We start from the raw sequence: 24,518 nt of genomic DNA on the forward strand, positions 1-24,518 counted from the left end.
GGGCCTGTTATTCTGTTTCACTCCCTTTGCTTCTGAAATATTTTGCTTCTGATATATATACTATATATGAGCGCAAGTCAAATGAACTGAGCTCCACTTCAGACAGATTTGTATGTGGAAAAATAAAACACTCTTCAGACTGATTGAACTTTTTACTTAAAAAATTCAGATTAGCTTCAAACACAAAGAAACATGGAAAAAAAATGCTGTAACTAAAACAGAATTATTGGTATACAAATGATCCACTCTTCATTGCTTTTTGTACATAGTTTTACATAAAATAAATATTTGAATACATTTTACGTTGTGATTATGTGTTTGTTACATATTGAACAGAACACATTCTCTGTTACATTATACAAGGTAATGCTTGTTGGGGCTCAGAACTGGCAAAAAAAAATTAATTAAATGGTAAAAAAGTGCTTGACTGATTCTAGAGTTTCTCATACGAGGCTTGTTTTAGGACAGTGCTTCAGCTCGATACACAGTTCTCCCAGTGCAGGTCAAAGACCTTCCCAATCCCTAACAAACTTCAGTACACCACTGTTGGTTGGAACTCACTGTGCAATCTCACAAACACCGATATCTCCATAAAAAAGTTCCTACACCGTAGAATTCAAGCCGATCATTTGTTGAATTTAACACTGGCCTTGTCCTCTGTAACTCTTCATTTGAATCTTCAGCTAAAGGGTTCAGTCTCTGCACTTTGGATGAGGGGTGACTCATTACACTATTTCAGGCAGAAAGTTAAGATCAATATAAAAAATATGAGCACAGATAAATTAATGTCATCATTTTTATTAAGGCCAGATCTGTCTCACTTTCCCTCTAACTTTCAAAACAGCGACAAAAGGACTTAAACGAGAACATGATGATGCTGCAGGTCCAGTACGAGCCCTGTGACGTGTCCTTGTGCTTCCACCTCCATACACTACATGACTCTGGAGCAGATTCTGTAGACAGGGTAATACAGGGCTCAGCTAATCTCTGCGTGTGATGTGATGGAGCAGTAATTATGAGTCCTGAGTGTGGATCCCAAAACTCCAAACTCAACACTTTCCTCCATTGTTTTCTCCCGTCACCCAGCAGGCTCCTTCTCTCTTATCCAAGGGCAAGACACTTCAAACAAAGATAAAAATGTTTCAAGTATTACTATACACAGGATGTAATTCTTTAAAAGGATACTCCAGTAATTTAGGATTGCACTCCCACCAAACACAGGAAAAAGAAAAAGAAATGGTCCTTTCAGCCCCCAGTCACCCTGGATACAAAACTTCCCATAATACAACTTACTCTTATTGTTTACTACTGAAAGATAGCAGTGAGAAAGATTTTCATATTTACAATAAGCAAACATTCCGGCTGTCTGACAAATAGAGATGTTGTTTGACTGTAATGCTGCAATGTATAAAAAAATATTAAATACAACAACAGGTCCATAACATTAGAGACTCTTCTGTATTGTTTCGTGCCAGGTCAGATGTATGAGAGAGGAGCTTCAGAGACTTACAACAACGCTAATGGCTAAAATGTCTAACTCAGCAGTCTGAGTTAGACATTTTAATCTCAGATCAACTAAAATATGACAATATAATGGCCAATACGAACAGAGGGAATAATTACAGCTACTAAAAACCTTTTTATTGTATATATATATATATGTATGAAGTCCAGGCTCCATAGGCTTTCTGTGAAATGTGGTATTATTCAATCCATTGTTGTGTGGGGATTTACAAAGAGAACCAAACTACATACCCTCCTCAACCACTGTCTGGCCCACAACCACCAACTCAATGAGCTGTTTACTGCACCGCCAAGGAAAACTGAAACTACCACAACAAACTCTCCTTCCCCCTCATGATGCTGGACTGCCTGTTCTCCCTGTGCTGGAAGAAGAAGTATGACAATTATTTCTTCAAAATGAAACTTAATAGCCTCAATCTTTTCTTTGGAAAGTGTTTTTCAGTTTGTGGTTTTATGACAACAAGCCAGTCATATTAATATTGATACATATAGTTGTATGTTCAATTAATGGATTGTGTCATTTTTATGGAACATGGGGACATGTGTTTTTCAGCCAGGGCTGATTTATGCTTATAATGGTTATAATAAAAGCTATGATTCAATGAAGTTGTTTTATCCTTCACTTTCAGTCAAATTCATAGAATAATGGCTGTCATGTTCTCATGTTTTAAATAACATCAAAATATAATATAATGATTGTAAAACTAATATTATCAAACTAAAGAAAAGATTATCTCTGCTCTCTGACATATAAATGAATGATCACTATGATGTAGGGCCTCCTAACGTATCCTGCTCAGGGCCCCTGGATGAACAGACCTTTGTGAAATGAGTTTATAAAAGCTGGTCTGCAACAACAACACACACCTCATGATTCCAAATACCTCACCGTCATACATTGAACAAAGAGATTAGAAAAACAGTTTGTAATAATCTGAGATTGTTGGAGTCATTTTCTAATGTGCAAGTACAGTTTTCACACACATCTGCACATGTGTAAAATAATGTGTGTACTATGACTGATCTCAGCACAGCTTGACAACACACTAGACGCAGACGTCTATGAAAAAGACAGAAACGATTAATGAGTCAAACTAGTTTTAAGAGACGAAACACTGGCGCCACCACAAGAGGGCAGTACATAACATGATGACTCTAAAGAACCAAACAGGACAGACACTGTTCTGAGATCAGATGTGAGGAGAGGTTTCACTTCGCTTTTCTTCTAATTGATGTCTGGTTTTAGCTTCAACGAGTCAAGCGCTGCATGCCACTGATTCCAGCCCAGGTTACTCAGTGATGTCAGTTTGTCAACAACAGAGCGTAGCCAACAGCAAAGGCTTTTGTCTAAAGACTGAAGAAGCCCACAGCTTGAGGCAGTCAGATCTGTATTTGTAACTGAGATAAAAATGAACAGTCAACTGATCTTCACTTATATAGTATGTAATTTACAAGTTTCTTTGTATGCCCAGAGTTCGATGTTACATGTGTTGGGAGTGTGTGTAATGTCTCACACTGACCTGAGCCCAGGTTACTGTGGGACAGACAGGAGAGAGGTGGATTTGGGATTTAGCGGCTGATTACTTCCTCTCTGGTTAAAGGGGAATGACCTGGAAAATAAGCTGCTCTGTTGCTGTTGACCAGTTGGAAGACGAACCTGGACGCAAGCATCTGGTTGACACGGACGTGCACAGAATTGTAGCATCAGAGAAATGGTAGCCATACATTATGTCTCCAGGATAATGCTTTGTCTTTCCTTGCCCCCTCTCACACTACCATGCGTCTAGTACCTGGACATATGGGACATTTCACTGCCGAATGAAAACATCATCATGAACTCATTCAGAAGCTCCACATGGAGCAGATTGCTTTAAAGCTGCTATTAAGGAAATAATGAAGCAGCTTGTTTGTTTGTTTTTCTCCAAATAAAAGATGATCTTCAGGGTGGTGGGACCAGCACTGGATTCTGAGTCATGGAAAAGGATCACACATTCAAAGACAGGTTTGGAGCTTTGGGGTCCACACTGACGAGGCCGTCCTCTGCGTCAACTGGGACAGTTCTCATGAGATCTAAAGTCTGTACACTGTTCTGCCTCCATGGTAGAGGTCTTCAGGTAAACCCAAACCCCCCCCGACACAGGCTGGATCAGTCCTGTGTCTTCGCAGACATGAAGAGGTTTGAATGAATGTGAGCATTTTAATTGGAGGTTTGATCGAAGCTGCCAGGACCTGACAACAGCAGCAGATTAGTCGACCGATAAACAGCAGAGCAAGTTAGTGACTTCTGGCGTGACGACAACCAAAGAGACTCCTCCCACAACCTGTCCACATGGTTCAGTGCTGATTAGACCAGATGCTTGTTGTTAAGACTAATGTACCATTTGTTTACCTGGTGCATTGAAACCAACACAATCTGCACTTCCATCTGAAGGTAAATAGTGTTGCCCTGATGGCGTAAGGCTTGAGGTGACAACCCTGAACCTGGTACTGGTTCATGTCCTTTCACGTCTCTCTACTGTCAACTCTCAGTCAAGGTAAAACCCAGAAATACCTTGAAAATAATGTCTTGAAGTTCACATTTGTTGAGTGAAATTGATTTTGTAACGCTGAATCTTCCTCAGTGTGCAGCCCAACCACGTAGAGGCAGGTGCACAGAATAAGAACAAACAAAGCACTGTCACTGAAGCGGAATATATTACATTATGTTCCAATATCTGTATTTTATTGTTGACATGTTTATGTTTAATTTATGTCTGTCTTGTAATATTATTAATGTATTTGACCCCTTTTAAATAATCCAACCAACCACACCTTGCAATCTGCTCTATGTGCTCCATTCTTATTACAGTGTTTGATTTGTTCCAATTCCCAGCACCCGACATTTGAGTGTTTGAGATTTAAAGTCAGTAAATATTCATCTGCATGACGAAAAATAAAGTGAAGTAAAATGTGAAATTAAAAAAAAAAGTTGTCTTTACTTTTTTACTTTCTTTATGTTTATCTTCACTTGCTGAAAATATGATCAAGTGTTATAATTAATACAATGGATACATTCTAGTCAAAAAACATATGTTTTGACTGAAAGTCACTGTTGAACAAAATGCAGCAAAAAATTGACTCAAGCTTCTTCTCACTCATTTAAAAATGTCATTATGAGATTCTATTCACGTTACAAAAAAATATTTTTCATGTTAGGACATGTATGTATTAACATTACACAAAAAATTATTTTAGCACAGAAACGTTTCAAAAATGTCACTGTAAATAAAAATCTCTTGCGAAGAGGTTGTATATTATTGCAGCATGAAAAATATCTTTTTATAAGGTGAAGAAGCTCCAGTGAAATCTGATCATAATGAGAAACTCTGCAGTTTTTTTGTCACAGCTGCAGCAACAGTCATATGTTCAGGTAAGTGAGGATAGGTTGTTATAGCTGAAGACCTCCACAAGAGCACTGATGATTGTGTGTGTGTGTGTGTGTGTGTGTGTGTGTTGGCACCATTTTTACAGCAGCTTTAGTTTTTATATTTCCTGTGCTGCTGATGCAGACACACGTCTGCTGCCGTCCTGTCTCTGGCTCTGTTCTGGACTGGTAGAGTGGTAGTTGAGGTGAGATGGTCCTGCAGGTTAGTGCGGTTAGTATATACCCAGGCTCTGCTAACAGTGTGGTCTCCTCTGTGCTGCCCTGCTGCGGCTGGGCTTCACTACGACAAGGCACTGGTAGACAGATGCTGAGGGAGGAGGTGTGGGACAGAGTCGGAGGGGGGAAAGATAATTCATCATCGCCCTGACACCCCCCCCCCTCCATCCTGCGCCGGGTGCAAGACCGTGTCCTTCTCCTCCAGTTTCGCGGTGTAGAAAATGCTCATACCTGCCGTCAGGAAGAAGAGCAGTGCCTGTCATGGCGCCCTGTGTGGCTGTCGCGTCAGGGCTGCAGAAGATGTGAGTTGGAGAGCGGCTGGTCCTGTGGAGTGTGGATGTGCAACTCGAACATAAACAGAAAGTCTGTATCCCTGAAGATCGTTTCAATGAGATTTGGCACACCATGGTACTACATTATTTTTGAGGGTGGGGTGGTTAACTGATCATAGTGGTCACAGTGTCCTGCAGTCTCCCAGGATCCACTCTTAATCTAGTAGATCCTTCATTGTGGGTACCTGCCATCAAACAACCAAGAGAGTTTTTGGAATTATGAAATGATACAAATATTTTTTTACAAAATATTGAAAATCTATCACTGTATGTGACAAACACTTTACCTGTGCAAAAAAGCTTCAATCTGACGGATGCTCCGGACACGATCTGTTCACTTTAAACCACTCGTCGATACATCTAGAAGACATATTGTACATTTACAGTGAAACTGGATCCACTTGATCTCCATCATGAACTTTTTGTGGATTCATACATTTTTTCCACTCACTTTTAAAACAGTTATAATATATATAATATATATATATATATATCTCATGCAAAGATCCAAAACCATATTGGAAAACAAAAGGAAAACATATTTCACTGTGGTAGAAATTATTTATTATTCTAATGCACCTGCAAGCTCCTCTTAACAAATATTCTATCAGCAATCAGTTTTTCTCCACCTATAAAACGTGCCACCTCTGTGTTGCAAGCATGGATCAAAGAGGCTGTTTGAGTAGAACAATAATTACACTACTGCTGTTGATCCGCATTAAATGTACTTCTTAATGACTATATACCGTAGCTCCCACATGACAAAGACAGTTCAGGGACACATGAACTCCTGCACACCAGTATGCTGCTAAATAACATGTTCCACTAATATGACCTTTAACACATTAAACAAGTTCCTTCACAAAAAAAAAAGCTTCTGTCGTAATGAATAAATATAATTTTACGCCTCATAACAAAACACCTTTATATCAATCATTCAGAAGCTGCTGTGGAGGTGTGTTGGAGAATCACCTCATTAAATGTGCTGGAATAAAACTCATTTTATGACCCTGTGTGTCATAAAAGAAATAAAGTGATGCAGCATTTTCCTGAACTGAGCATCTTACCCTTTGTGGTAGATGCAGAGGCAGGGCAGGCGAGCAATGGTGTCTCCCTGCACCAGCTCATCCAGGCAGATCGCACATTCTCCTGCATCCTTAGTGAGGACGTCCTCTGTAAGACAACACACAAATCGCATCACAAAAATGATAGGATCCTTCATAAAGCAATACCTCTGTAAGAAAACACCTCAAATATATGTTAAATCTAGGATTGATCTAGTTCCACCTTTTGTACTTAAAATATATTTACATTGAGGGCTGTAGTTTGTTATTAATGGATGCATTAAAGTTCAGAGCAGTCTTTCTGCTACTTCCATGTATGTTCATATACCCATGTCTAATATACAGCCACCAGAACATACAATATAGACAAACAGAACAAAACGTCTATTATTACAGGTACACACTGTAATTGTTGAATAAGATGCAAATTTGATTTTTATCAATACTTGCCTACAGATACATACTGATAAAAACATCCTGCCAAATTAAAATACAGAATTCATGTTTTTATGAAAGATAAGAAACCAGATAAACAACCTTTTTAATTGAAATAAATACAAATAAATTTAAAATGTAGGCAAATTTAGAGGGATTACATTAAAACGCTCCATACATTACAGACATGACAAAACCTGTGTAAAATCACCAGTGTGACTCCACCGGCTTTTGTGTGTACTACTCATAAAATGTGTACTTGTACAGCAAATTGTTTAGTCTTGATGACCACTCAAAGTTCATTGCAGTGCATGCATGTGCAACATTTTCTCTATCATACTCATCACTTTAGGGTTCAGTATCTTGCCCAAGGCAGTACGGGGAATGGGGAAGAGTGGGATTAAACCACTGGTCTTCTGGTTAGTGGACGGCCCACTCTACTTCCACAGCCTACAGTACTTATATATGTATAGACATTAAATACTAGTAGTATTGTTAAATATTGGTATACATTATATTAAGCAATGTCTCTACTACTACCTCTTTATTTATATTATTTATGGGTGCCCAAAATTATAATTGTGATAATGCACCCCCCTCCAGGACTCTTTTCAGACACATTTCAGTCAAACACTGATACCAACTAATACTCCGGGCTGTTCTGACTCAGCATTGAGAATTTCACACATCTAAAACTCATCTTGTCTGAGAAATTGCAGAATAATGCATCTCCCTCTTGAGTTACTGACTAATATTCTGGGTTGTTTTGAGTCATTATTGATAATTTCACACATCCAACACTCAAACTTTGAGTGGTTTTCCATTACACTTTTTAGATTTAGATAAGATATACTTTATTCATCCCACAACGGGGAAATTTACATGTTACAGCAGCAGAGAGAAAAGTGTAGTATACACTACAGAAATTAGGAGGTTGGAAAATTCCAACATCTGAGTTGTCTAGAATGCAGCATCAGCACTGTTCGGGTCCCTAGAAGCTCTGACTGGTGACGGTGTCTCCGGCAGGGTTATTATAGTTAACGAAAACTAAGACTAAAACTAAAACTAGCAATGAAAAAATAATTTAGTTAACTGAAAGAAAAAAAAAAACAATTACAAAAAAAACGAAAACTACAATGAACAATGCAAAACTAACTAAAACTAAACTGCAGATAAATTTGGCTTCGTTTTTGTTGTTGTTTCATGTTCTCCCTCGATTACTGCCTGATGATGATGATGGTTAAAGAATGAAATAAAGGACTTGATAAACCATATTTGGTGTCACACATTGTTTCATCCTTTTTCAGCTTCTACAAGTCGAAGCTTTCTCTAAAAACCTGTAAAAACTAAAGCTAAGACTAAAACTAACTAAAACTAAACTGAAATAAAAAAGCAAACTGAAAAACTAAATAAAAATAAAAAGTAATGAAAATTTCAAAACAATAATAACCTTGGTCCACCGTTAACATGCAAAGTGAGAGCAGATTAGTGGGAGAGCATGGACATGCGGCAGGGCAGTACGGCACGATACAAGCACTCTATACATGCAATGTGCACCTGCCCTGATGCAGCGGCAACCATCCTGCAGCGGCAGGTCAGTATTGTCAGTATGGAGCTGGCAAATGTTTTATGCCAATGAGTGTCCTAACCAAGATAACAAAACAAGAATGTGTGTGTGTGTTTATGCATAAACACTGAGGAGTGTTCATTTTGCTCTGCTATGCACAGCATTGAACCAGGAAGTGAAAGTCATCATGTGCACCATTAAACCCATCACCTGCAGCACAACACATTCATTAGGACTGGCCTTATGTAACTGTGGATTAACCCACATAGGCCTGGAAAAGCCAGTTATTATGGGCTGTAGCACATGACATCCAGCTCAGCCGAGGAAAAACATCTTTAATATACTAACGGTGTCTGAAAGTCGTTCCCACGGTCGAATGACAGAGAGAAAGATGGGAGAGTTAAACTGATTTTTTTGTCTTGTTGCCAAATGTTTATATCAGAGGCTTAAGTTCACTGGTCTCCATCAGTACATACACATACAGTGAAATAGAGGAATCTGTTTCTTGTTTTTTAAGTTCACATGCATGTTCACAAATCATCAGTTCAGTTATTATGTACATTACTGTTACTTTACAATGTAGAATGACCACTCTTCAGTTATATGCCTCCACCAATCAGCAATTTCAGTCTACTATCTTTATCTAATCAGTTCATCTTTGAGTCCAAGTGCCAACTGGTCATATTGAAAAGAACTTCCCTAAAGGCAGACTTGAAATCTCATGTTCAGAGAAGTCAAACACATGTCATGAAGCCACTGTGACCAAGACCTTTAACGTTTGACCATCGCAATCTTATCAGATTATCTTCAGGCCAAGTGAACATTTGTATCCGATATGTTGCGTTCACAAGACCAAGAAATTATTCTGTAGGGTCAAAGGGACCTTGGTATTTGAGATCATCTGATCAGGTCATCCTTGAGTCTAAGTGAATGTTTGTGCCAGATGTTATTTCTTTTGGACATTCCGGATATATAACGTTCACAACTCAAAGTGAGGTCATGTGACCTTCACCTTTTGAGCTTTGACGACCAAAATCTAGTTACATCATCTTTTAAGCCCAAATGAATGTTTGTGAGAAATTTGAATAAATCTGAATCTTCTACCTCTGATATGAAGGGACTCAGCTTTGATTTACTTTGCAATGCATTATATAATTAAATTTGAATTAAAAACTTGATAACCAAGCCTTAGTTTTTCTGTCCCATGATGGTTTTCAGTTTAAGAGGTTCAGGTTTACTGGAATTGCGTGTGAAAATGGTCAAACATAGTCACAGATTTGTATTCGTCTGTCTGTGTCAGAGACGCACTTTCCTTTCTTGCAACAACCCTGATATTTGAAAAAAAATCTAGAGAATTTGATCTCTTTAAAGACAAACACTCAGAATCAGGTGCATTGAAGAGCAGCTTTTACTGCAGCAGGTTGACCTCTGCTCTCTCTGTCTGGGCTGTTTAATTTACAACAATGTCATCAGCCTGTTTCCCAGCAGCTTTAAATCAGAAACGAGGTCATGAAAATCTCAGGCTCTATTAGGCAGTTCTGTGGAGACACACAGAGACAGACCTTGTACCTTTGCTTTTGACAGATGGCTCCTTTTATGAAGTCATGAATGAAAAAGATTAATGTTTATATTGTGTATCTGTTCGGTTAACAAGTGACAAAAGTAGACACGTACATTAATCAAGAGTAAACACTGCTCAGTGTGGTGTTGTTTGAAAATGATTATTTGCTATGACTTTTGATAAAGTGCACATGGTGGTGAGTATGTGTTCTATTAGGAGCCTGTCCTTGGATGGCAGAAAGAAAACAAACATGCAAATTATAGAGTGTCTGCGTGAGAGAGAGAGAGTGTGTGTCAGTGTGTGTGTGTGTGTGTGTGTGTGTGCGTGTGAAGGATGCAGACAGTGGGAAACCCTGAGCAGCTGATTATCTTATTAGAATGGCCACGAACACAGAAGAGCAGCTGTGATCTCTGGACTCAGTGACCATGAAACACAAACACACAAACACACGCAGACTTCAATGACATGTTCGGCACATGTTTTAAGTTTCAGGGCAGCACTAACAGATCTGTGCTCTTAGTTTTGGATGTTATTATGCTAACATCGATAAATAGGGCTAAACGTGTAAGATGTTGCTGAGGATGATGGGAAAGTCACCGGTTCAACAGATATGTGGTCATAAACCATAGTATTGGACTAAAGGTATCTCTATTCATCCTGAGGGGGAAATGACTTAACCAGACAATCCATGCAATAGTCAGAGGGTTACCAACATCATATGGATTTATTTTTAGAAAACTATAAATATTTGTGCAAAGTTTTGTGCCAATCCTTCAAGTAGCCACAAAGATATTTTATTGAATAAGTGAAAACGTTGATCTTTTTTTCTCCTGGATCCATATTCTTCATTCATATTTACAGTGTACTTATTATTTTATCACCATGATTGTCCATATCATGATGGAATAGGCTGAAATATAAAGATGTACAAGATGCCGGCTCTTTCCAAGTGAAGCATAGTAGAGGTCATAAATCTCACCTCCTCCATGTTAGTGAATGGGACATGGACCAAACAAAAAGTCAAAATACACAAATAACATTTTTCTCAAAGATGGTTTTGTCATTGTAGGTAGCCATTATCAAACTGGTGTATGTATAAGCAAGTTCCATTTTAATTAGTTATTTGATGCTGTGAAAAGAATGAAATATCACAATAGACGACTGAGGCGATCGAGTGTGTAACAGCTACTGAAGTGTGAACTATGCAGACTCTGGATCCAAATGATAACAATGGCACAAGTTGGCAGTATTCTTAACCAGGATATTTTTGGCTTCATTTTTGGATAGTGGGAGGAAGTGAAGATGTATCATCCATCTTAATATACGTGCTATGATTTGAACACACAGGATCTGTTTCATGTCAGTCCTGGAAGAGAGAGCTCTCCTCTGTTGCTGTTCCTGACAATTGCTCTTTGTTTTTCTCTGTGCTGTATTCTGGACAGACTGGAAAACATTTTGTGGCAGATCATACTGTGCATCAAAGTCTTAATTCCCATGTAGTGTTGTCACGATACCAAAATTATGGTTTCGATACCAGTACAAGTCATGAATTAGAAACAGATACTTTAAAAAAAAAAAAGAGTCACTCTATCTGAGCCAGTGGCACCAGACTTCTGTTGTAAAAAAAAATGGGTTAGAAATATTATGTTGGTAAATTTGTCATAGCAGAGGGTTTAAATAGTTTGTGAGGATAATCCTGGGTTTGAGCTTCATCACCATGGAATGCCAGACTAATTGAAGTGTTTTTTTTCTTTGTTTGTATTCATGCATATAGGCTATATATGATTTTGATTATTGTAATGATCAAGATCATAACTTTACTAACATAAGAGAGAAAAAACACACTGCAGGTTCACTTACTGCTCGCATTTAAAAACAGAATAGCTGCGGGACACAGTACAGTAGTAGTTTTACCAGAAATCTCAGAAAGGTTGTAATTATATTAAAGGTGACATAAAGAACTTCAGGTGATGGGTAGTAGTCTTTCGTTCTCTTTCTCTCTCTCTCTCTAAGTGGCTAACTTCAAATTTGAATGCAGTTTTCATATCACCTTCTTCCGAGTGTCTCGATAGTTTGCTTTTGTTTTAGACACAGAATTGTCAGTTTCTTATTACAGTTTCATGTGTTTGCATGTGTGAGTTATATAGGAATGAGGAGTTTTACCGTTATACGTCACTCTGGGTTTGGTTAAACACAAAACCAGGTGAAGGTCCATCTCATCCGAGGCCACAAACTTGGAGCACACAGGGCACTTGAAGCCTGCAGGAAAAAAGGAAAACACAAAAAATAATTAAAAACAAAATCAGATCATCTATGGAGGGGTGGAAAACAACATTCAGAAAAAGAATTGCTTTATGATGTCCATTATTATGATGCAACACTTTTTAAAACAAATGGAATTAACCTGACTCGAACATATGTTAGAATCCATCCATCTATTAAGGGGCTCGATCCAGTCTGACATTGAGCGAGAGGCAGCCGGTCCATCTGAGATATAGAGCAATAACCATTCACACTGAGTCTTAATCAACCTAAGCTGCATGTTTTTGGACTGTGGGAGGAAGCTGGAGTATCTGCAGAAAACACACACAGACCAGGGCACCATAGAATCTCTATTTATAGATACTGTTAATTCACAAAACAATCATATCTCATGGAATATAACACTTGCACAAATGCAGTGTGGACATAATGTCTGCAATATAGAGAAGTGTTGTCATGTAGTTTGTTCTTTTATTACACATGATGCAGCAGACAGTCATGCATCTTTTCTAAAAGCTGAATGAGGGTAGACAGCATGAAACATTGTATTAGTTGTGATTCATCTGTTTGTGGAGAAGAGAGACTGATGAACAACACTGTTAGTTCTTACAATTTTAAAAATAGCAACGGAAACTTTGTGATCTGCCCGTTCTGTCCAGATCTGCCATAAAATTTAATGAGTTCTTCAAGTCCTTTTGCCAAGTTTCAGAATCAAATCCATCAATGGATAGATGCAAAACATAAGCTCCTTGGCAAAGGTAATAAGGTTTTTAACATTGAACTTGTTAACAAACAGCCTTGTAATCAATTACAAATCATGGAAAAACCTACACACACATATATATATGAGTATTAAGGTAAAGTTTCCATTGCAACAACATTTTTGGTAAAAAGAAACATTACAGTAGAAATGTTTGACATTTGACTCCCCATACACACAAAGCTGTCAGCGCTTGGTGCAGCAGTATGTGCACTCAGATTAAAGTCCACATCCTGGGTGAAGGAATAAAAGCTATCTTTACAAATGAGCATTAAAGTGAGTATTGTGCAATCAGGTTGTCTGTGCAAGTCGGCGAGTTTAGTGTGCTCAGGTTCCCAGTCAGACCCATCCCTTGCTTTTACTGAGCCCTGCACATTTGAGATGGTCACTTGTGCAAAATAACCTAAAGGCTTAAAAGCAGCAGTTCACAACTGTAAAATAAAATCATTTTCTTTTTTGGTCATAGTTTGGTTATATATTCAAGAAAATATCATTGTTTGTGTTAAAGAGACCATCTCACTATATTAACCATGAGCAAAGGCTTTCTGGCAAAGAGCGTTGAAGGCCAACGTCTATGTGCATTTGAAAAACCAATAGGTTATGTCACAGTGAGTTGCTTTCTTGTGGCAGCAACTTCCAGTTAATGTAGAGTAAATTCAAGGTACTTATCCACAATGTTGAAAGTCTTGAATTCTCAGCAGAAAATTCCAGAAAGAAAGTTATTAAAAAGTTGTGTTTTCTCACCATTCAAACAAACAACAAGTCACCACCATTATGTGCTGACAGAAGCGTGGGAATCAAAAACGTTGATGAGCAGTATGATATAGTATTGAGTGCATCTTTTATGACCATTTATGGTTTCATAAAGAAGAACAACAAAGAGGAACCGCAATAACAAGACTCCATTGTATGAAGAAAGCTTCATGTGTACATTTGGATAGTATTTGCATAGTTGCATATGGACACTGTTGGACCACGTTCAAATCTCACCAACTAAAATAAAAGATTTTTTTTATGTTGCTACAAACAGGGTTATCAGGTAAACTCAATGTTTTCTATACTTATCAGCCTATTTGGATTATGCTGAGAACTATATTTTTATAGTTTTATAATCACCAGGAAACTAGAAATGATCTGGAACTATATTCCTATAAATCCTATTTTCTGGAATTAAACACTAACTCACTATCTTGGCATAGACCAATGTGACATGTAAGGTCCTGCTAAACAGCAACTGGCCAAAGCTTAACAATTGTTAACGCTGTTAAGCACAATTCTTCACAGCTTTCACTCTATATGCACCTTGTCTGCTGTCCATCAGATCTGCTGCTTGGAGAGCATCCCAGGGTTTCGCTTTCATTATTGAACTCAGCTCTCGTGCAACCCCTGAATCAGCACATCCAGGACTCCATGCTACTAAATAGGATTTATGAATCATCATTTTATCGATTAGTTCACTGATTATTAACCAGCCTATCTTCCCACTATCCTCCAGGTTTAGTCTATCACACAGACACAAACAAGCATATGCAGAAAAAAGAGCATTTAGCATCACTACAATCTTCTTTTCTTTTTTTCTTTCAAAAAAGGCTTGAAATTTCACAAGTTGAAAACTGGCAGTGATAAAGAGAGGGTCTTTCAGAGGGCACACATCCCCTTCCTCTCTGCAGTGCTCTACTCTCTGATGTGTGCTGACAGTGGGGGAAAGACAAACATTCCGGCTATCTGTTCTGCGGAAGAGGAAACTGAGTCAAAAGACAAGACAAAAAACGTCAGGACCAATGACTGTATATAAATATGGCAACATGACAGTCCCCCCCCCAAAAAAAAACCCCCATTATGATTGTCCCCTTGAGGCTGACAACAGTGCAAGTTATTCAAACTCTGCCCCATCCATGTTATCAAATGGGACGTGGACCAAACAAAGAAAAATGTAAGTACTTGTTAATTAAATGTTTCGTCAAAGGTGGTTTCTGCCATTTTAGGTGGTTCACATCACACTGATCTTTGTGTTTATGTTTTCAATAAGTTTGGTTTTAATTAGTTAGTTGATGCTATAAACGCAGGGTGAAATGTTCATAATTGACAGCAGAGACTGATTCGTGATTGGTCAGGCAGATATTACAACATGGTGGCCTGTATCCTTGAGAAGGAAGTGGAGATGAGGCCTCCAACTTCATACGCAGCCATTGGTCAATAAGAGGAAGAACAAATAGGGAAGAGACATAACATGAATATGTTGTCTAAAGAAAGCTTTTGGGTGGTTTTGTTTCGGTTTTAAATTGCTAGATTTTGTGTGAATACTGTTGCATTCCTGCCACTGTCGCACAAGATAACAAGACATGTTCTCTGCAGATTAGTACTACCACATACTTCTAGTGGGTCATGATAATTTTAAATTAGTCCATAAATATTTTTAGGAAAATCTTGAAGACTATTTCTCTGAAATAGGAGCTGGAATTTTAACTTAAGTTAAGACAGTGAGTGTATCTATCCAATCACAACCGAAAGAGCCCAGAAACCAGCAGAGACAGCATCATCCAACATTTCCTCATCAGCCTTAAGAAATCTGTTCCCTCAGCAGAGAAGCCTTGCAACAGAGCCTTGTTGCTTGGCAACTGTTGCGTCCCAGGGATTGGCCCCTCACTGGGGAGCTGTGAGTGGAGTCAGCGCCGGACTGATTGGATCCAACTGAAAGGGGCCAACTATGAGAACATTTTAAAAATTGCCAAACTTTGTTTGTGATGTCTGTGTTAAGTGTTGATGCAAAATTATACTTTGCATTGCTAATTGTACATCAAGAAACGTAGATAGTCCCTCAAAGCCATTCTGAATTCCTCACTTAATTTTGCTATATGAAGCAACATTAATTGTTGAAAGATTTTTTTTTTTACAAAAAATGACATTTTTAGGTTAAAATTCTCAATTTTAAGAATATTTTGCTTATCCTGTAATAGTAATATCATTGGCTTTTTGAAAACGATGAAACTTTTTTTTCTATTTTATCTATATTATTCTTTAAATCAACAGAGTAATCAAATTGGCTGATATATTAGTAATCAATATATCCATTATTGCAGCCCCCCCTCCAATTCATTCTCAGTTGTAGCTACAGACTGTGAACATCAATTAGTGAATCAGTGTTTTCTAGCGTTTTTAGCCAGTAACATAATTATAACTTTAGCTCGTCTCAAATGTTAAAAGCAGAACAGATTTAATCTGAAGAGATTTGATGAAGCAATCTCAATGATTCAGATTCTCTAAGTGGATTCCAAACAGGATCTGTGTCAACCCACGAGCAGAAAGCTGGGAAGCAGAGGCAGTGGAACTAGGTCGATGTTGACAACTGAGGGTCATCATATTGATATCTGAGTTGAGAAACGTTTGGCCTTCTAATGCTTGTATAATTCATATTACTGGCACCTGCACACCAAGGGACTTGGAGTGAGTAAAAGAGGAAGAAGAGTGAAGACGGAATAGGAAGGGGGGGCCTGAGAGGAGGACTATAAATAAACATGCTTTTCAGCTGCTGGGAAAATGGGGTAAATGATGAGAGCCATTCCTTCTGTCAAGTTAATATACCCCAATCTTCTCCTTAGGTCACTCTCTTTCTCCATCTCTCCATCAGTAAATATTAGCATCACACACAAACAGCACCCTGAGGCAACAGTGGAAATACCAAAACATCTCACTCTAGTCAAAGGTGATTTTAGGTTATCTGGAAAAGAACACCTTCTGTAAACCAACAAGGTCACCTTTAAAGTCTATAAAACAAAAAAATAAACTGTTTCTAATTTTGATATTATGACCTTTACTACCATAGTATATTGAGTGTATTGAACAACATTATATTGTGGAGGTGTACGTTTTATTGTGGCCACTGTAGCTCAACACATATGATGTACTGAATATGGCATTAAATCACATTACATGATTACCAAACCTTTTTCTCTGTATGCTCTCTCTTCCTTTGCCTCTCTGTCAGTTAAAAGAAGTTCAAATATAAATATAATCATTAATACAATAAAATTCAGTGCTCTGTGCATACTCTGACTGTTGCCAGAATGGTTGGCCCACTGAGCTGTAGGCGGCTGACAGAATGGTGTAGCACTGGCACCTGACCAGCTTCCACCCAGCTATCCTTCTCTCTGCTCAAACCAGACTTCTTGTTTGAATAAGATGACAAGGAGGTGCAAAATGAGTAGGAAGTGGAGTCACAAGCCATTTTCAGACATGTCTTGCGGAGGATCTGGAGAATTGGGTCCGAACCTTCTCAGCAGTTTGCCTTTCACACATGCACAATGCAGCGGGGGGTTCTCTGCTCAGACGCGTTCACAACAGCAACAAAATCTCTGCAGAATTCAGGTGAGGGGTGACACAGCAGGCAGAGGCAGGAAGTAATGTATTAATTCCACTACATTTATCAAGTGAATTTAACAGCGTCTGCTTTTATTACCATATACTCTCTTGACATCTTTGTCTGTGTCTTCTTCTTAGAAGTGTCATCAACTCCTCACTCATGCTCATGTTGAATCCAGCAGGGATCCCATGCTGTGTCCTCATATTGGATTCTGCTGACTTCATACTAGGGGGCAGGCTGAGAAGGTCAGCAGAAAGTCACTTAGATATTTGCATTAGCACATACAGTCCCTATGGAGAAAATGTTGAGGATCTCCAGCATTCAGTGCATGTCTGAAAGCAGTGACATCCCCTTTAAACCAAAACAACCAAAAAACCATCTCCCATAAAAAAAAGCCCGTAAATTCCGCCATTCCCTTTCAGCCATTCCACCATATACTTTGAGAGGGAGGGTGCAGCTAGAGAATATGTGAGGGCAGATAAGCATCCTTTAATAATGCTGATAACTAAATCCTGCCATTTTTAAAAGTTACAGGTTTTTCATTGAAAAGAACAAGAGGACAGCACTCTCTCTCTCTCTTCTTCACAAACAGATCAGATTGACCATAATGTGCACCAGAACAAGTCTTACCCACGTCGGTGATTGTTAAAACATCTGTAAAGATTTCACCATCATTGGCAGGCAGGCCAGTTTCAGCATAAACTTTGCACTTTGCAAACATTGCACACCCACACGCACGCACACAGTCAGACAGGGGTGTAAGCAAAACCCTGCCTGCAGTGCAATGAAGCATGGATGAGAACCCTCTAGAATCAACAAACACTTCTCAAGTTAAAGATTCATTTATACAAGCAGTAATCCATAGACATCTCATTACACAGGCAAGATATAATGCCTAACTTAAACTGACAAGGGGGACAAGCAGGAAGCCAACAAAGCCAATTCCTCCAGAAACCTGTGATGCCACAGCTGCTACATCCATGCAGCGAGACAGCACCAAACATCTGCTACAGTATTCAAATGAAGGGACTCAGCAGCAGAGATTAGGAGAGCAGGTTAGGTAGCCAAAGGCTTATCTCTTCAAGGTAGATTTCTGCTAACCTGGACTGACTCAGCCACTAACAATAACATGGCTCAGAGCTGTGGTGACTGATCTGCGGACATTGCTCCAATAAGACCCAATGTAATAGTTCTGAGTAGCAGAGTGCTGCCACAGATCATTGGTCCTTGGTCATGAATAATGATAGCAAACATTAAAAAGACACTGTCAAACTGAGCATTGTCTCCTCAGAAACACGGCCAGCTCCAATCTGGCTTTAGCTCTGCAGAAAACAGACAGGCAACAAATACATTGTCACTATGCAAGGAGACTCTGCTTCTTTAAAGGGATAGTTCACCGAAAAATCTAAATTCACTCATTATCTCCTTACCACTATGCTGATGGAGGGGTGGGTGAAGGGTTTTACTCCACAAAACACTTTGGGTGTTTCAGTGAATAACAGCGTTACAACCAAATCCAATACAAGTGAAGTAATTGGTGACTCAGACGTAATAAAACAACAGAAATAAAAACATAACATGCCTCCATACTGCTTGTGTGGTGTCATCCAAGTGTCCAGAAGGCCCGACACCCAAATTCGACTAGAAACTACACACCGCCTTTTAAGCCTAGAAGTCCACTACCAGAAGTAGCGATGCTAGTGGATGTAACAATGCTAACACGCACCCAGCGTGCACAGTGGTGAGTGAATTTTCTTTCCCTTTAAACAGTCTCTCAGTAAAATCGGAAGTAAAATAGGAATGAAATCACAGCCAATGTTGAGAAAAATATATACAGAGAAAATTGCCAAATGTTCAGTTCAAAAACCCTTCATCAGTCAAACCTATTTATATGAAAATGAATGTGTATGTGTACATACAAAGAGGTAAAATGTGTAACTTCACATTCAGTTTCTGTCTGAACCTCAAGCACATTCACCCTGCGCACAGTTAAGTTCAGATAGTGTCTTTAAGAACCTTTCTTAGCACAAAGAAGGAACCCTGCTGTTGCCAAGAAAGTGCTGATGACATCAGTCCAGCTCCCTCAGCCAAAGATTGCAACAGTCCCAAAACCTACACAGACGAAGCAACTGGGGAAACACAGGACGAGATTTTAAAAAATGACGTAGATACGGGTCCAAATGAAGCAACATGCTCTGTTATTGGTATTTTCTCTCCCCTCACTGGGTCATCTGTTTCTGATAAACTGTTCTGAGACCTTATTTTTGATAAAGAGAGATGAGATCCATGTTCCTGTCAGATGGTGGCTTTCCTCTGGAGGCTTATTAATTCTGGCAACATGTCAATTAAACAGTTAACATGCTTTTATTTAAAATATCTGGTAAAATAAAAATAATCAAAATGATGTGGCTGCGATTTTGACCCACAGTGTGACCGAGCTACCAGCCACTGCTGCAGTAAGGGAGTAGAGGACGTAGAAGAGGACATGATCTGTTAGCACGCTGCCATAATACAAATCAACAATGTGAGAGCTAAGGATAATGGTTTATAGCAAATAAAATTTTACAGCGAGTGTTTAAGAGACATTTACAGCTCTGTATAACATTTAAGGTTGATTTATTAAACTTTCGATCCAATTAAAATAAAAAATATATAAGGAAACAGGAAGCAAGAGCAGAATTGGAGAAGCAGATGGGAAATCTTTAATTTTACACAAAGGTGCTTAAAACCCAGGTTTACTGTATGTGCCCAGCCCACTATGTGCAAATCCACCAATTTGCTTTAAAAAATGCTGCTGGGTCAAACTGGTAAAACTAGGTTGCAGAGCTGGGCTATCAGACTCTATAATTGGGAGCTGCATGCAAAACACACACAGACTGGAGAACATTTCCATTCTGGGCTAACAGTCAGACAGGGACGGAAATCCTAACAGCAACCCACACATGATGGTTGAACTATCACATTATATTGCTTGTGCAGGAAATGAAGTCTTCAGCCAGTATGTAACCTTGTCCTGGGCAGGGTTCTCCCTGCCATTAACAGACAGTGCATAAAGTTAAGCAACACCTCATTAAATGAATAGGAGAAAGTTCTCTACCTGTCTGGGGAGAGGATTCTGTATTGGTCCTATTTTTCTTATTTAAAGAGGCTTCAGTTTATGACAAGTCTTAACTCCAATGTTTCCTACACATTTACATTGAAAGCCTTGGCAGATGTATGTATTCTCAGAGCGTCTTTCTAATGTTGAAATTGTTTATAATTAATCACCTATTTGTGACTGATTGATTGATTCATCATCACAAGGCACTATAACAAAATTCTGCTCAGAACCCAAGTTTGACCAAACGGACGAGTTTTCGCACACTGGTCTCCACTGCATGCAGATGGTCAGACCTCACAGTTTGCTATTGTAGCATTCAATGCAGTTCTTTCCCTCACACGAAAACTTCTCTTTCACTCATTAGTCTGTGTACCTGTCACTCCAAATCTGTGAGAGTGACCTTCATTACCACTATAGATTGAATCAATTCAGTGGTTATTTTGACAACTGTGAGGGCTGAACAATTAATGATGTCAGAATGATCTCAGATATCAGTCAATTTATTATCATATCACACCTGGTTTTTGGTTTTTAAAGCACAGTTACTAGTGAGTCTTTTATCCATGAGCTAACGTGTACCACCATTTTTAACAAGGAGTTATCAGCCATGGATTACCAAACCTGCCAAAAAAACCCCTCTTCATTTGAAAACTGAAACTGTTCTCGAATTGAGGCAAAGACTTCACTTTCCTGCATAGCCTAACAACCACAGCTAATCCTCAGAATTGACTGCAGATGATTGGAAAACAGCTTTGGCTCCTGATTGGTTATCGTCATCATGCCATGAGTGGAGCAGTGGGGGACCTGTTGATGCTGCTGTGCCGGTTTTAATGGCATCAAAGCAGCTGATTGAGTCACTTAAGTTAATCCAAAGACCTGGACTGGGTGACGTTTATCGATCCGATGACTTCAGAGTGGATCAATCACATCAACAAGAAGACTCTCAAGAGAAGGCTAACGTTGTTTGTTTGAACAATGTTTGGCTCAGTGCAATCTTGAGTCATCACCATCATCATCACCATCATCATCACACATGAGCATCATTAAAACCAATGAGGCAGAATCTCCATCACTGCCTGTGCACCGTTTGTCCACATAACAAGTCTGCTTTCAATCATCCCTTCTTTTTGAGTATTAATCATGTTGAAAGGTTGCTCTCAGACTCATCTGATAGCTCTGATTTGATTTTAATCACAAACATTAAGGCCGTTTCACTCACACATGGAAAGGTTTGGACTGAAAACATGATTAATGTGTTCCCAAAAACATACATTTTAGAAGACAGTAGAACTACTGTACACTGGTCAATATCAGCCAACACTAGATCGCTGCAGGTATACTCAGAATAGTGGTGCCAAACTATATTGTAGGTCATTTACAATGTTTACAGAGTTTGTCCTTTACGTTTTACCCTATCCCACTCTTGATCATATTTCTTATTTAAACAGGATCTGTAAAAAATGTTTGTGTTACATTAAAAACCATCAGCTGATATATCAATGTTAGATTTAGACTCAAAAATCCAGGATCATTCCGGCTATAAAAATATTCTTTTCGTGGTAGAGCTGAAACTAAGAGCTCATGTTGTTCCTCTGAAATTTTGAAATACTAAAATATTCATCATTCAATCATTTTCATTGTCAAATAATATGTCATTGATTTGAGTTTTGTTGTAAGATTATCATTGTGACCAACAAGTTGCTTATTAAATCTGCATCATCAGGCTGCATTTGTATGAAATCTAAGTGTATAAGAAATGAGTGAAAGAACTGAACCTGGGTTTGCATAATCAATAAACCCTCGTCATTGACTCATTGGTTTTCTATATAATCATTAACATTTAGATGAGCCTGGGCCCCATCCTGCAGCATCATGTGTCACCACACTCCAGTGAGTCCTGGGTTGTGTCAGCGGCACACTCTGCCCTCTTACCTCCAAAGAGATTAGGCGAGAGGTGAGCTGGTAATGACCCGATCAGCAGCCGGGGACCTTCGTGCTCTCTGCCGGAGTGCTCCATGTCCGCTGCCTCCTCAGGGCTGCTGCCCTCAGACTCTGGGGAGCTGTAGGCTCCTCTGCTGTTGGGAATGTTGATCCCAGACCGAGGTCTGGTCCCGGAGCCTCCGGAGCCCCCTACAGTCCTGGCCCTGGCCCCGATGTGCTGGCTGGTGCCGGACGTGGCTCCGGAGGCTCCGTGGTACCTCACTCCTCCGGCGGCAGCCCTGCTCACGTTGCTGCCGTTGCTGCTGGAGGTGCTGGAGGGCACGTCCGAGCCGGAGTAGGCTCTGGTCCGACCGTTAGCAGCTGGACTAGCAGCGGGGCCGCTCTGCTTTGCCCCCATGTTGACCTCCACTGATTCGGCTTTCAAATATTACCGAGCCGCTGCGGGACAGTGCGCTAGATTCACGCCTGAGGCAGATGGCTGCAGGACACACGGACACTGGAGCGAAACTAACTCTGCGTCGCTATGATCCCCTGGAGGAGAGCAGAATGTCAGTCAGGGGAAAGTTGACCTGGACATGTTTGACATGTGTGGGGAAAACTTTATCCGCCGTCACCATCGTATTCCGTCAGTAACACTTGTGGTCGTGCCGCAGATAACGTGGATGGTTCCTCTGAGCCGCTGCTGCTGAGCCGCTGTCCTCCGGCCGCTGGTTCCTCCTCAGTGTCCGCTCCGCCATGGCTCCTGGGCGGCGTGACGGAGCGGAGAGCCGGGCTCCTCACGCCTCCAACACATTGCTTTAAAGTAGGAGGTGATGGAGGAGAAGGTCCGGCATCGAACCGTGTGATCAGACTGTCTGAGCAGGTTAGCTGTCAAGCCACCTGAGCTCACGAGTGTTTCCGGGGAGGATTTTCAAAATAAGGCCACTGCAGTGTCTCAAGAGACCAGGTGCAACCGGTTACACCTGAAAACAGCCCTGAATTTTAATTCAGTTTCATAAATGTGCTGTAGGCTGTTATCAGTATTAAGTAGACTATGAGCTAGTAACCTGTACTTGATACCACAGTGCTTTACGCCACGCTCTGTATAAATGATCATGCTAAAGCTCTCACAAGCTGCTTTCAAACATTGAACTCCACAAACTCTTCCTATGTGCAGATGTTCGAGTGAGAGCCTTCGGACTCTCTGTGGACTTTCTCCAGCCAGCCCCCAGTATACAGTCTGCAGCATGTCTGTAGGATGGTCAGACTGGTTGCAGCAGACAGAAACGCTATGGTAACTCAGATAACCTCTTAACAACTCAAATCATTTTATTTTAAAGGTCACATTCACACAATGCTTCTATATCACACATACATTCCCCCAGTGCTATTCGGCTCTCAGACATCAAAATGGAAGAGCTGGAGATTGAACCAACAGAGACCCTTCACAATACTTGGATACAAGCAAAGGAATATTGCTTTGCCCAGATACTATTAAATTCCTTTGTCTTTAAGAAACTCTAAAAATTTCCGATGCACTAGATGGTCCGTGGTTCAATCCGTCTTCCCCATCGTCAAGCTGAGGTGTCCTTGGGCAAGATACTGATCCCCAAAATGCCCGTTTCATATAAGAAATGTTGCCCATGGATGAACGGTATGAATGTGTGAAAGGCAACCCCCCCCCCACTTAAAAACATACTGTTAAATGTTCTTTGTGGTCATCAAGAATAGAAAAGCATTATATAAGTACAAACTATTTGCACAAGATTCAATTCAACCACACAGCAATTTAGCTGTTGTTCCTCTTTTCAGTTTCTGCATACTGTTCAACCCACAGACTCTACGGGCTAGACTTTACAGAGCGTAACTTCTCAGTGCTCACATTTTAGGTGAACTGAATGGATCATTTTGCAAATGCTGACCATGAACCTGAGCATCATTTATTGCCGCGAGAGTGAACAACACTCCCGTTTAAAATTTGCGTGACATTATC

General features: G+C 39.7%; 1 protein-coding gene across 1 annotated transcript; it reads right to left on the reverse strand.

Moving 5' to 3' along the window:
- Window positions 1-133: 133 nt before the first annotated feature.
- Window positions 134-23,478, reverse strand: znrf2b (zinc and ring finger 2b). Its single transcript, XM_020091016.2, has 5 exons — window positions 22,538-23,478; window positions 12,287-12,382; window positions 6,564-6,669; window positions 5,784-5,856; window positions 134-5,681 (listed from the first exon to the last, which is right to left on the reverse strand). The coding sequence occupies exons 1-4, from the start codon at window positions 22,941-22,943 to the stop codon at window positions 5,799-5,801; spliced, it is 666 nt and encodes a 221-aa protein (XP_019946575.1). The 5' UTR covers window positions 22,944-23,478; the 3' UTR covers window positions 134-5,681; window positions 5,784-5,798.
- Window positions 23,479-24,518: the final 1,040 nt, after the last annotated feature.

This window comes from Paralichthys olivaceus, chromosome 13 (assembly GCF_024713975.1).
Source record: "Paralichthys olivaceus isolate ysfri-2021 chromosome 13, ASM2471397v2, whole genome shotgun sequence".
Classification (NCBI taxonomy): domain Eukaryota; kingdom Metazoa; phylum Chordata; class Actinopteri; order Pleuronectiformes; family Paralichthyidae; genus Paralichthys; species Paralichthys olivaceus.